The following is a 12,433-nucleotide window of genomic DNA, read 5'->3' as shown; positions in this document are numbered from 1 at the left end:
TTTGATTAGCTACTTTCCTCCTGAGGCAACACAAGAAATGCTTGATGCCTGGCGACCACGCCTATGCCCTTTTGACGGAGTTAATATAGAAAATAACATCGAATTTCTAGAGTGGTTTCTTCCTATTGCACTCCCGCCTGAGAAAAGCCATCTAGGATACAAACTTTGGTTTGAAGAGCTAATGAACCTTTGGAAGGTTTGCCACAATGCTCCTATGTGGGAAAATGTGAGTATAACACTTAACATTCCTTTGTTTATTCAGTTGTAGCTGTTTAGGAGCAGCAGTATTAGTTGTATTTTATCATAATATTTATGCATTGTAAATAGCCATTTGCTAATTCACACTGTTCTCTAAAAGTTGCTGGAATACAGTACACCATTTGTTAAGTAGTGATCCCCCAGCACTTTGTGCTCATTGTCCTCAACATTTGACAGTTTGCCATTTTGTGAGGGAATGCCCTTCTTTTTTTTAAACACTTATGTTCTAATTTATGTTTGCTGTCTGAGTTATCGACTGTTTTAGTGAACGACGCTCGGGCTGTTGACTGTGTTTTACTTTTTATCCATTGTAGCAATAAGGTGAAGGACATTTAATTTTTATTTCAGGACCTTTGTTGTCTCTATGGCATATTTTATGAACCTTTCTTCAAGTCCCTGTTTTTAGCTGTCTTTCCTTCCGATTGGGCTTATTGTGTAGTCGCTTTTAACCCCTTTTTCGGCTTTGTGTTCTATGGTTCTAACATGGACATGTATGACCCTAGTTGTTTTTGTGCCCTAAACCAAAATGAACAGATCTACTACCAACTTGAAATACTGGCACGGGTCATCTACTTTGAAAGTTCTCAAGTCCAGGTTTCAAGATTTTTAGCATTATAACTGAGAGAATAGTTATTTTAATTAAATTATTATTTATACTTTTTTGCACCGTGTGTTGCAAAATAATTTTATCAGATTGGAGCAGTAAATAAATGAAAGATTATTGCTTTTATATTCACCACATATTTCTTAATATTCTCGTCATATGAAACAGTAAGATGTTAATGGATTATTCAATGATACTGTGATTCAGGGTGTAAAATTATTTTTCTTAAATCTAATCATGACCTTCATGTAAAGCTTGGTTTGCATGAGAGCGAACACAAGTGAATGAACATTGTTTCTAGTGTAAATGCGAGTGTATGGTTCACATTCATAGGTGCTCGCTTGTATACCTCTGGTTGTCGGTCTTTCAGTGAATGATCAAAGGAAGTTCACGTTCTCTTTGCTTTAGCAATTTGCATATTGTGAGCAGCATAGAGGGCATTTGTCATCTCAGTCTGCTTATTTTTCATGTACAAACTACTTCTGTTATTAAATGCGAGTTGTGTAAGCAATGGAGTGGATAGAAGGAAATTAATGCTGCTAATAGAGGGGAGAGAGCAAGAGAGAGAGAGAGAGAGAGAGAGAGAGAGAGAGAGATGTGTGTAGTTATCCAGATCTGTGATAATTACTTCAAATCCAGAATTTATATTTAATCTATGCCACACTTTTTATAAATAACTTTACCTACTATTCATTAATTAACCAGTTATTCAGGGTGTCCAAGGAGGAATGGTTGGTATTCAGAAATATTATAGGAACAATCATATGACACAATAAAGCCTAGTAAACATGGGCTCTAAAGTGCAAACCTTAGGAACTATGAGCACTTGTTCAGTAGAAGAGATGTGCTTCACAGTAGCGAAGTGTTCATAGCTCTTAAGGTATGCATTTTAGAGCCCATGTTTACTAGACTTTTTTGCTTCAAATGATCATTCCTGTCATGTTTTTGAATATTGACCAGTCCTCCATGGGAGTTAGAGGAAAAAACTGCTTTATTTTATGGACAAATTCGATGTTATTTTTTGCCAATTTTGATTTCACGTTTTGTCAATTTTTGTTTCACATTTTGCCAATTTTGGTGTCATGTCTTGCCAATTTTGGTGTCACGTCTTGCCAATTTTGGTGTCACGTCTTGCCAATTTTGGTGTCACGTCTTGCCAATTTTGGTGTCACGTCTTGCCAATTTTGGTGTCACGTCTTGCCAATTTTGGTGTCACGTCTTGCCAATTTTGGTGTCACGTCTTGCCAATTTTGGTGTCACGTCTTGCCAATTTTGGTGTCACGTCTTGCCAATTTTGGTGTCACGTCTTGCCAATTTTGGTGTCACGTCTTGCCAATTTTGGTGTCACGTCTTGCCAATTTTGGTGTCATTTTTAGTCAGTATAGGTGCTAATTGTTGCCAAATTCGGTCCTATTTTTTGAATACTGCTTTATTTTTTGTCAGATTTGGTGTAATTTTTTTTGCCAAATTTGTTTATTTTACCAGTTTTGGTGCGTTTCTTGCTAGGTTTGATGTTATTGCTTGCCAGATTCAATATTGCTTGCCCTTTGGCAATCAGCATTTAATTGCTAGGTAGGAGCATGGCGATTTCAGGTATCCTGGGAGCTGGTGACTGGCAAGGGCTCTTTTCTTCATAAGCTCTGCTGGATACGCTTCAGTGAGCACCGTGCGGCACGGCAGTGGAACATTGTGTGTCGTAGGGACTGGGTACGTGGGCTTAACGCTCAGATCGCGAGGATGGTGAAAACATGTATAAAAATCCGCTCAGTCTCAAAGCGTGTTGCGCCCTGATGAGATGCATGCATGTTGAGGAGGAACAGTTGCTAGCGGGCAGCTTCTGGAGAACCTGTCCCACTTCAGTTGTATATGGCTTACCCAGGCAGGTGGGGTTCTGTCTAGTTGGATGTCCTTCCCTAGCTGTTCATGAGAACTCCAGTAGATGTAGATCTAACAAACGAACTGCAACAGAAATGGGAAAGTGCACTGCTGACAGAAGTCCAGAATCTTATGGAAAGGGATGTTGGTGAGCTTCAGAAGTTGGCACCTTTTATCGTGACATACAATCTGCCGACGTTGCTGGAGTGTATTGCAGCAGGTTTTTCTGCTACAAGATTAGACGTTACGTCCCAAATCCGATGTTCTGCTTAAAGTGTCAGTGCTTTGATTGCAAAACTATGAGTTGTAACCGTCCTGCTACTTGTGGAAAATGTGACACTGTGGCTCACGAAATAGGTTTTCTGTGCACTGACCCACCAATGTGTCTTAGTTGCCCCAGGCTCATCTGGTTTGGAGCAGGGGCTGTCCTGTCTTCACTGAAGAAAAGAAGATTCAGAAGATAAATCACACAATGTGTCTCATGCTCTTGCTACAAAGAAGAAATTTAAGGCCACTCAGCCACCAAGTTTTGTGAAGTCTTTTGCCTTTCTGTTGAAGCAGCATGTCCAGAAGATCATTGTTAGCACTCGGACTATGTCGGTTGAGCAGGGCGCATCTGCTTACAACTGCAAATGCAGCTGTCATCCTGCCCCAATGGTTCTGCAGCTCAGCCTTTCTATTGATGAAACATTAATAGTTTCTAAACACAGTGTTGGCCAAGGTAAAGACAGACAGAGGAAGAGATCTGGCAAAGTGTTTGTTACATTGACCTTGCCACAAACCAAGCTGGGGACAAAGACCAACAGGCCAAAGCAATCCACTGTGAAGCCCTCAGACTATGCAACCTTGTCCTGTCCATTGCATCCGACAGTGACCACACAATTGATGGTATGGACATTGTTTGCCTGAGGTCACTGGTGAATCCTTCAAGTGACCACCCCCCCCCCCCCCCCCCCCCCCCAAAAAAAAAATCCTTCCTCCGCTGCTGCAGTCTCTCCACCATGGCGGAACGATAGGGGGTAAGACAGGGGCAGACCTACAACTGTTAAGAAGGCTTCCATACTTCAGTGGAACTTGTAGGGGTTCAGGTTGCACATGGAGGAACTATGTCCAAGTGTCGATCATTGTGTATTTGTCTTCAGGAGACTCGTTTCAAATCATCTGACGCCCCTGCACTACGTGGATATGTTCCCCACAAACAGGACAACCTCAGTGGAGACAGAGCTGAAGGAGGAGTGGCTATTTTTGTCAATTTATAGAAAAGCATCTTTATTTGGCATTAGATGTATATATTGCAGTTATTTGTGAATGGTTTTGGTTGTTTCAACCATCATTCAACTGGAAGAAAAGTTATAACATGGGTTGGTTTAAAAAGGCATGTTTGAACTGTCAGGAGCATATTTATAACTTACCTGAGTTTTTCAGTGTATTTTCAAAATTGGGTTATGCTGCATTCCACGTTTTGCCCTTGTTACATGTGGTATATGAAAGTGTCCTCTTTAAGAAATATGTATTTTTATATCATTTTGTTCCTGTTGATGATGGTTGAAATAACTGAAACTGGTCAAAAATAAATGATATATATACAGCTAATGACAAATAAAAGTGCTTTTCTGTAAGTATCTCATGGCTGTAGCTAGTTACCTACACAAATTTTTAATTTTATTTTTCACAACAGCACGTACCACTCCTTGCCTGTCTTCCTCATGACCAACCTACCAGCACTACAGTGTCCGTGCATGTTCGTCATTGGTTGACCATATGTTACCTCTACCTGCAACCACATGTCGTGCTTGATGAAGTGGATCTCTATAACCTTCTTACTTGACCCCCAACCTCTTCATCCTCTCTGGTGATTTTAATGCACAAAATATGCTTTGGGGCTCTGCAACTACCTGCTCCATGGGTAGAGCAACGGAAAGGTTTCTCATGTCTTCATTTGTGTATTTGGTAAATATGGGCTCAAGCACACACTTTTGCACTGCAACAGGGTTGTTTTCTGCTATTGCACTGCAACAGGGCTGTTTTCTGCTATCTATTTGCCACTTTGCTGTCCAGCCCTTGCCTACATTGCTCAATAGAAAGCGTCCACTGACTTAAATGGCAGTGATTACTTCTTGATCTGGATTCACCTGCCAGACAGAGTGATGCCTAACAGAAAACCCCTGTGATGGGTGCGCAGTAGAGACACTTTACAGCTACCATGCTGAGTATAAACATTGTATCAGCATCCAAGAATGGTTGGACCAATTGTGTAAATTATCCACCATGTCGCTGAAGTGTTACCTCTGCAGTTTTCTGGGCAACTGAAAAGGCTGTCTGTCCCTTGAGGAGTGACGGCTGCTGCTCTGCAATCAGGACCAGGTTGGCAGCTCTGCATTGGTTCAAGTGCTGGCCAATTGCAGAGAACCTCACTGTTTTTCTGTCGGCAAGGGCTAAATGTCGCTGGTTTATTCGACAGAGCAAGAAGAGATCGTGGCAACAATTCCTGATGACCATTAACTGCTCCATGAACAGTACAAGAGTACTGTTGTATGGGAGACCAACAGGAGGATTTCTGAGAGAGAAGGAAGGTGCCCAGTGGTCCAGTGGCTTCTCTGCTGGACATGGTGCACCATGAAGGGATTCAGCTGGCCACTGGGGCATTCTGTGCAAGCCTCTGTGCTGAGGCTGCAGAACCACTGATTCACACCAGACAATCGCTTCTCATGGTTCGTCAGGCATATAAAATGCTATCCACATCATACACGCATGCGCACTATACCATTGTTTACCCTCCAATGGCAAGGCTTTTTTGTAATTGGCAATAACCAACCAAGCCCTTTGGGATTTGTATGAAGGATTGCCTTTTAGAAGGTTGTGGGTAGTTTTAATGTTCCACATCAGGGTTGCCTTAGAGTATCACCTTGACTCCTCCAAAGGCCCAGACTTATTTTAGACTTTACAAATTTCGAGAGAGATTACACGAGACATTACATTTCACTCTCTGTTTTTTTACCATTGTAGATATGCGTCACTCTACTGTTAGTAGTGTTCCCAAGCCTTGCCATCAGGATCGCCTTCCCCATGCCTAGACCAGTTTTTTGGCAGAGCTCCATGTTATCCAGAGAGTGCTGGAGCAGGTGTGGCATGTTTGGGGCACATCAATTCGCTTAGTGCACTAAGATCATTGCACAACGTGTACCTAGCTAAGAAGTTGGCACAGCTGATACATGACCAACTGTACTTCCTCCAGCAGCAGGGGAACTATATCATTCTGCAGTGTGCCAGGGCCTGCAGGGAGTCAGGAAAATGAACGTGCTGGTCGGTCTGCCAAGGAGGCCTGCAGCAGACATGGTGTGACTCATTGCATGATTCCCTACAGGCTGTTATTTCTGTGTTCTGTCAGAGGTCCGTGCAGTTGTGGGAGGGGGAGTATGTGATTGGCAGAAACTAACAGTAAGTTGCATTTGATGCAGTCAAGTATCCAGCTGTGGCATTTCTCCTGCCGGTTGCTCAAGTGGCATGAAGTTATCCTTACATGCCTCTGTATCGGAGACAGTCCCCTAACATGTGGTTTTTTATTCCAGTGAGAGGATCACCCATCTTCCCTTCTGTGATGTCTGTGGTGTGCAGATCACTGTATTCGACATTATAACTGAGTATGGTTTCTATCATTATGAGAGGGCATAAGTGAATCTTGTTGTAGATCAGCCCTCTATTTTTGGCTTATAACGAGGCGAGTGTAGTGAAAGTTTTAAGGTTGCATGATGTTGCCGGACTCTGGCCTCAGCTTTTGGTGTGTAGGTTTTAGTGCGTTGTATTATAGGGATATGCATTGCTCCTCTGGAGTGATACATAACACCACACTCTGTCGACTTTTCTGTATAGAATATGTGTAATTTACGATGGTACAATTATGATCAACTGAAAGATGGTGTGGTCTGAAGTGTAACAGCTGATTTAAACCGTATCCAAAGTCACATATAGAATATTCATTTACTAAATACTGATGTCCAGATCTGAAATATGAATTTTCTAGCAAATACATGTAACTGTGGATGTAAACAATACCAAAAGACAATAATATGAAACTGCCAAACATGAATAAAAGTCACCTTAGGGAAATATTGTGGAAATAATAACTATGTGATAATATCCTATGTATTGAAATGTACTGCTGACACTGGTAGCAATGAATAAGATTATCTGACTGTTTCGTAATTTTCAGGAATATAATTACAAGCAATGTGTGATGCAGTGTAATTTATCAAGCATTACTACCATCATATTTCAGTGTAATATTAACAAAAATGTATTTCTCTTAAATGTTCTTATCACTTAGGCGCCCACGCCTGTAAAAATAAGGGCATGCGCGGCCTGCCCGGAAGTCCGGCGCCCGTAATTTTACGGGCGCATGTTCTCGTTCTTCCCCTTCCTTCCTTTGTGTGTTCTTACAGCTCCCGCTTGTCTGGGAGGCGCTGCATGGACTGTAATTCGAGTATTGGTCTCTAGATGGTGCGGGCATACTGTGGAAGGGTAGTTTCCTTTTTTATTTGTCGGGTTTTGTGAGCGGCGATTTTTTTCCCGCGCGGTCTCAGTAGCGTCGACATGATCACACAAAGTGCAGAATTGCATCCTAAAATAGTTACAGGAGGTTACTGTAGATAAGACATACTGTATCCATCATAATTACAATTTTTGTGTAAAATAAAAAAAAAAATTCCTTGTAGAAAATAAAGTGAATATACATTTGACCAATTTTTCCTTTTTTCAAAAACAATGTTATAATAATAACGCTTGTCAAATGTATGTATTAATTCAAGAGAAAGGTATTATATATGGTTTTAAACAAGAAAGTCTTAAGTTTTCAATAAGAGTACTTTTATTGCTATAACTGAAACCTTTCATGAGTTATAGTAGTTTAAAATATGTTAAAATCAGCCAGTCTTTATGGCAGACACTCGTGCACAATGTCTCAGGACCCAAAGTGTTAAACTTTTCATATGTTCAAAGTTATAGAAACAAGTAAATATGTTAAAACTGTACAATTCATGATGAGGACATTATTAGCAAATGCAAACAAATCTAACTTCCTGATAACCAAGTCAAATACATAAGTTTTGCCTATATCATGAAATTCTATATTTAATTTCATCTCTCAGTATATGGTAGGAACTATTTTTATTAACTAGTTTGGCCATAAGTAAAGAAATGAGTAACTGAATTGTTAAATTGAATATTTCGTATGTCACTACGAAAACATACTGATTACTGCGACCTTTGTATTTAAAAACATTAACTTGTAAATTAGAAGTATTGTACCATCTGAATTGTCAATTCAGTATAAAACTTTTAATTGTGACTCACTTAAAGTCTGTTTATAATAATTAATCTATTACGTGTTTGCTATAAATAATGGCAGAATTTTGAAGCCAGCAGGTCAGTTTTCCATCAGATTTTTACATGGAATTTATGTTTGTTGTTTGCCATGACAGTGTGATGAACAGTATTATTTAAAGTGGTGCCTGTGTAAATTTGATTATTACACAAATCACATGTAAAGTTTGCATATCGGAAGAATTCTAGATTATTTTCAGGAATCAGCTGTTGCAACAAAGAAGAAAATTATTTGTACTCCACTGAATTTATGCCCCTGTCTGATGAACTATTCACAATATTAGCTGTTGTCATGAACATGGACAAATTCTTTTACATTTCAGCAGATTTTGAACCAGCATAACATTACAGGCCAGCGCCTCACGCTTCTCGCTGTAGTTATATATGTTCCACCAATATACATCTCTACAGAAAATGGACATCTTGGTGAAGCCCAGTTCTAGATGACCCTCCCATTAAAATTACCTTTGAGTATCTTCTCCGTTAACTTCTCATGCAGATGGAAAAATACTGAGATACCATATGAAACTATTATAAATATTGTGTACAAATAGTGAGATGAATAAAGAGGGAGTCTTATTAAATACTAGATGTGAATGTTGTTAGAGTTAAGCTTGACACCCAATCTGGTGTTCTGTTTCAGAGTGTGTTACTCTTCCCTGACACTAACTATTATTTGGAATAAAGTTTTTTTGCAAAAATTTATTTCACTTCATACTGTTCTATATAATACCATATCTAAGTACATCTTACAGAGTTGCTTGTGGACTGTGGTCTATTGCAAGTAATGGTGAGGTTATTGCATAATTTAACTTATACTCTCATGTTTTGCAGGAAATCATGTGGTTGATGGCTCGTCTTGCCCATCACAATATTGGATATATTGATTGGGAACCATATATACCACTTATGTTCACAAGGTTCTTGCAGAGTCTTTATCTGCCAGTTTCTTATAAACAAGTCCAACAAACTAGGCTTCACAAAATAGAGGCTGCTCCAATGGCACTTTGGATTGTTGCTGTACTGGTAAGCAAATCTATTTCTGTTTTGCACTGCTCTCAGTATGTATATGAAAATGTTGTAGAGCTGTACAGTCTTTCAGTGTCTGAGCTGTACAGTCCCTCTCTCTTCGTCCCTCCCCCTCCCTCTCCTCCCTCCCCCCTCCCCCCTCCCCCTCTGGAAGTGCATTTTTGTCTGGAATTAAATTTTGTCAGCAGTTGTACGATAAAGAACAAAAAGGTGAACATTGAGGGCACATCGGAAGAATAAGTGCTTAAGGGATGACTTTCTGGAATAGCTTTGTTTGTGAAATCAGAGGTGTGCTTTATCACATAGTAACAATATTTATTACAGTCTTGTTGGTCACTTTCTTACTTTGTGCCTGTAAGGAGTCTCAGTAGTAACAGTCACCCCTTTGATTTCTTGCCTATTAAATGCAAGTGTTCCACAAAAGGTTAAATGGTCATAGTTCATCACATATTTCAGTCATCAAGACTTCTTGAATGTGGAAAACCATCCACAACAGAACGACCTTTCTTGAAACGAGAAAACCTTTTCCAATACAATTGGTCAAATAGCACTCTCCTCACATGACACAAATGTTTAAACCTGCCTCCATCCCTGTATTAAACCCAAAGGATACCAAATACAACAAATATTCAATATACTCCACTTGTGACAAAAATGGTTCAGATGGCTCTGAGCACTATGGGACTTAACATCTGAGGTCATCAGTCCCGTAGACTTAGAACTACTTAAACCTAAGGACATCACACACATCCATGCCAGAGGCAGGATTCGAACCTGCAACCGTAGAAGTCGCACGCTTCCGGACTGAAGCACCTACAACCGCCCGGCCACAGCGGCCAGCCTCCTTGCGACACTGTTTTGTAACACTTAAACAATGTATGTAATATTCCAGTAAGCAAAATTCAGTTTGTAACTTCAGGATAGATAGTAGAACTTTAAATAAGAAAATGATAGTTGATAAATACACTCTAGTAACTTAAGCATGTTCTGTAACTGCACGATGTTCACTCAGTTTATCAGAGTTATTTTGTCCAGAAAATCAGACTACAATAAGAAATAATTTTATGCTTAACAATGTGAGTGCAGAAACGTTCCCAAGATGCATTGTGCTGCATTCGCAGGGTCGGACGACGGCCGGTGGCCATCAGTGGATGGCCAATTACTGGTGGCCGCTGTAGTGTGAGGAAACTCTCGAGCATAAATGGTTTGTATCTTCAAGCAGCCATGAGCTTTCCCGTGAAAGGTTTTTCTATTGCTGGTGAATTATAAAGTGAAGAAGTTACCTTTGAGGTTCCATTAGACTGGTAACTTTAGCAGATGGCTCAAATGCAGTTAAAAAAAGAAAAATAAAGGAATGAATGGACTCAGAATTCTTGACTCTGCAGCTATATTATTTAATGTTTACCACTAAACCATGAGCGAATGCAGCAGTATAATAACTCAAACTGAAGACACTTCCTCCAGACACTTGCGCATCCTGCAGTGTTCCCACATCTTGCAGACGGCTAAACTTAAAATTCTTAGGGCAACCAGTTTTTGTGCTGCCTAGTGTACAGAAAACATATTGAATCTTTAATGTGACAGACTATTCTTATTTTTGTAAATTTTTAGACCCAGTTATGAAAAAAAAAAAAAAAAAAAAAAAAAAAAACACTTGCATACAGACAATTAGTTGCAAATAAAGTAGTTTCAATTTGTGTATTTCTGAGTGCCAGAGGTAACAGTAATACTGTCTCATTCATGTAGTAGGTATAATTCAGATGCTTTCTAGAAAAATGTTGTTGTAGTATTGTGCTACACTCAAGACTGTTGTCATATGGTGTATAATGAAGGGTGCTGGGTGATTGGTGGGTCCAGAGTCCCCTGTGGAAACACTGGTGACAATTCAGAATGACTTTTGTTGACTTCAGTACATGACGTGAGGTGATGACACCTTGTTGTCCATTGCTGGTGCTGACATATGGGCAGTGGCTCCTGTACTAGCTACTGAGCCGGTGCCCTGCTGTGCTGACAGCAAGCCCGTGGAAAGCCAGCAACCTTTGGAGTCCATGGTCATAGCTGTCAGTGGCGCACTACTTCCCTCAGCATCGTGGAGGCTGAGTGGTCCCTTGCCATGATGGCATGTGAAAATGATTGTGTGTTGGGTCAAACTCGCTGCTCTCTGGCAGGAGTTGGACAGCACCTGGCACTGTGGTGCTAAGTCTCACTAGTACCTAGTGTTGGCGGCAGCAAGCATGGATGGCAGTTCAGTGGAGCTGTGACACCAAGTCCCATTGTGGCACCAAGTCCTGTGAAGGGCATAGTGCTGACGGCAGTTGCAGCACAGTCTCGAACCCACGGGGGCTGCTGCTGGCGGTGCCCAGTCATCTTCCTGTCCAGCATAGTCCAGGGGCTGCTGGTTTCTGGAGATAAGTGATCCTTGCCTCAAAATCCAGAATTATTCATATGCCTCTGGCACACATTCATTTCATTGGAACTGTGCACGTAATCATGTTGCCCATAACAGGAGCCTGACATGGTGTGGTGACATCACCCCATTGGCTACACAGTTACCGATCTGTGATAGAGTTCACTGTTGTGCTCTGGTATCCTGGCTTTGCAATCCCCTTGCGTCTGTTATTGTGACCCACATGTCTCCACATTAATTGCCATAGGCTCGTGGCTGTTAATGCAACTATCCACAGTGGCATCCACACTGCTTCTCATTATTTTAGATAAAGACTAATAATTTTAATCAAAGATGGCTCCTCAGGTCTTGCCTAGCTCAGTTCTCTGTTTTAAATTGCTTCTACCGCTTAATCTGTAAAGCAAATATATAATACTAAATCAGTCACTCTTAACTACTACAAAAGTTACTATACTGATCTCATACTCCGTAAATCTGTCTTTTATCTCTTGCTACAGTCTACGGGAACTTGAATTACTCTTGGATTAGGTACTTATACTGGTTGTTGTTTCAGATACATAAGAGCTAGGGAGAGCAAAATCAGTCTCCATGGCAGTTGGATTTGCGGCACTCGAGATCAGTTAGGCTACCTGATTCTTGTTTCTCAGTACTGTTCCACAATTGCACTGCAGTAATCTGTACCAGCTGTGCAGCTACCCTCCAACTTAATGAATGGTCCAGGCTCAGTTCCTGGTTTGTCGGGCCAATACAGCTATGGCTACGTTACATTCAGCAGTGTAACTCCCCTCATAGAAAATGGTAAATGAAACATGGGTCCCATAATTTCACAGTCCCATTGGTTAATAGGCCACTACCTCACAGTTCTAAATACCTTGCCCTCA

General features: G+C 40.7%; 1 protein-coding gene across 1 annotated transcript in view; it reads left to right on the top strand.

Moving 5' to 3' along the window:
* The window catches only part of LOC124612259 (proteasome activator complex subunit 4-like), a 231,161-nt gene that overhangs the window by 11,574 nt on the left and 207,154 nt on the right, over window positions 1-12,433 (top strand). The window contains exons 5-6 of the mRNA XM_047140346.1: window positions 10-226; window positions 8,951-9,142. Coding sequence (XP_046996302.1) covers window positions 10-226; window positions 8,951-9,142 — 409 coding nt within the window. The remainder of the gene's footprint in view (window positions 1-9; window positions 227-8,950; window positions 9,143-12,433) is intronic.

This window comes from Schistocerca americana, chromosome 4, assembly GCF_021461395.2.
Source record: "Schistocerca americana isolate TAMUIC-IGC-003095 chromosome 4, iqSchAmer2.1, whole genome shotgun sequence".
Classification (NCBI taxonomy): domain Eukaryota; kingdom Metazoa; phylum Arthropoda; class Insecta; order Orthoptera; family Acrididae; genus Schistocerca; species Schistocerca americana.
The sequence above is the reverse complement of the archived record's forward strand: the minus strand, read 5'-3'. Positions and strand labels throughout refer to the sequence as shown.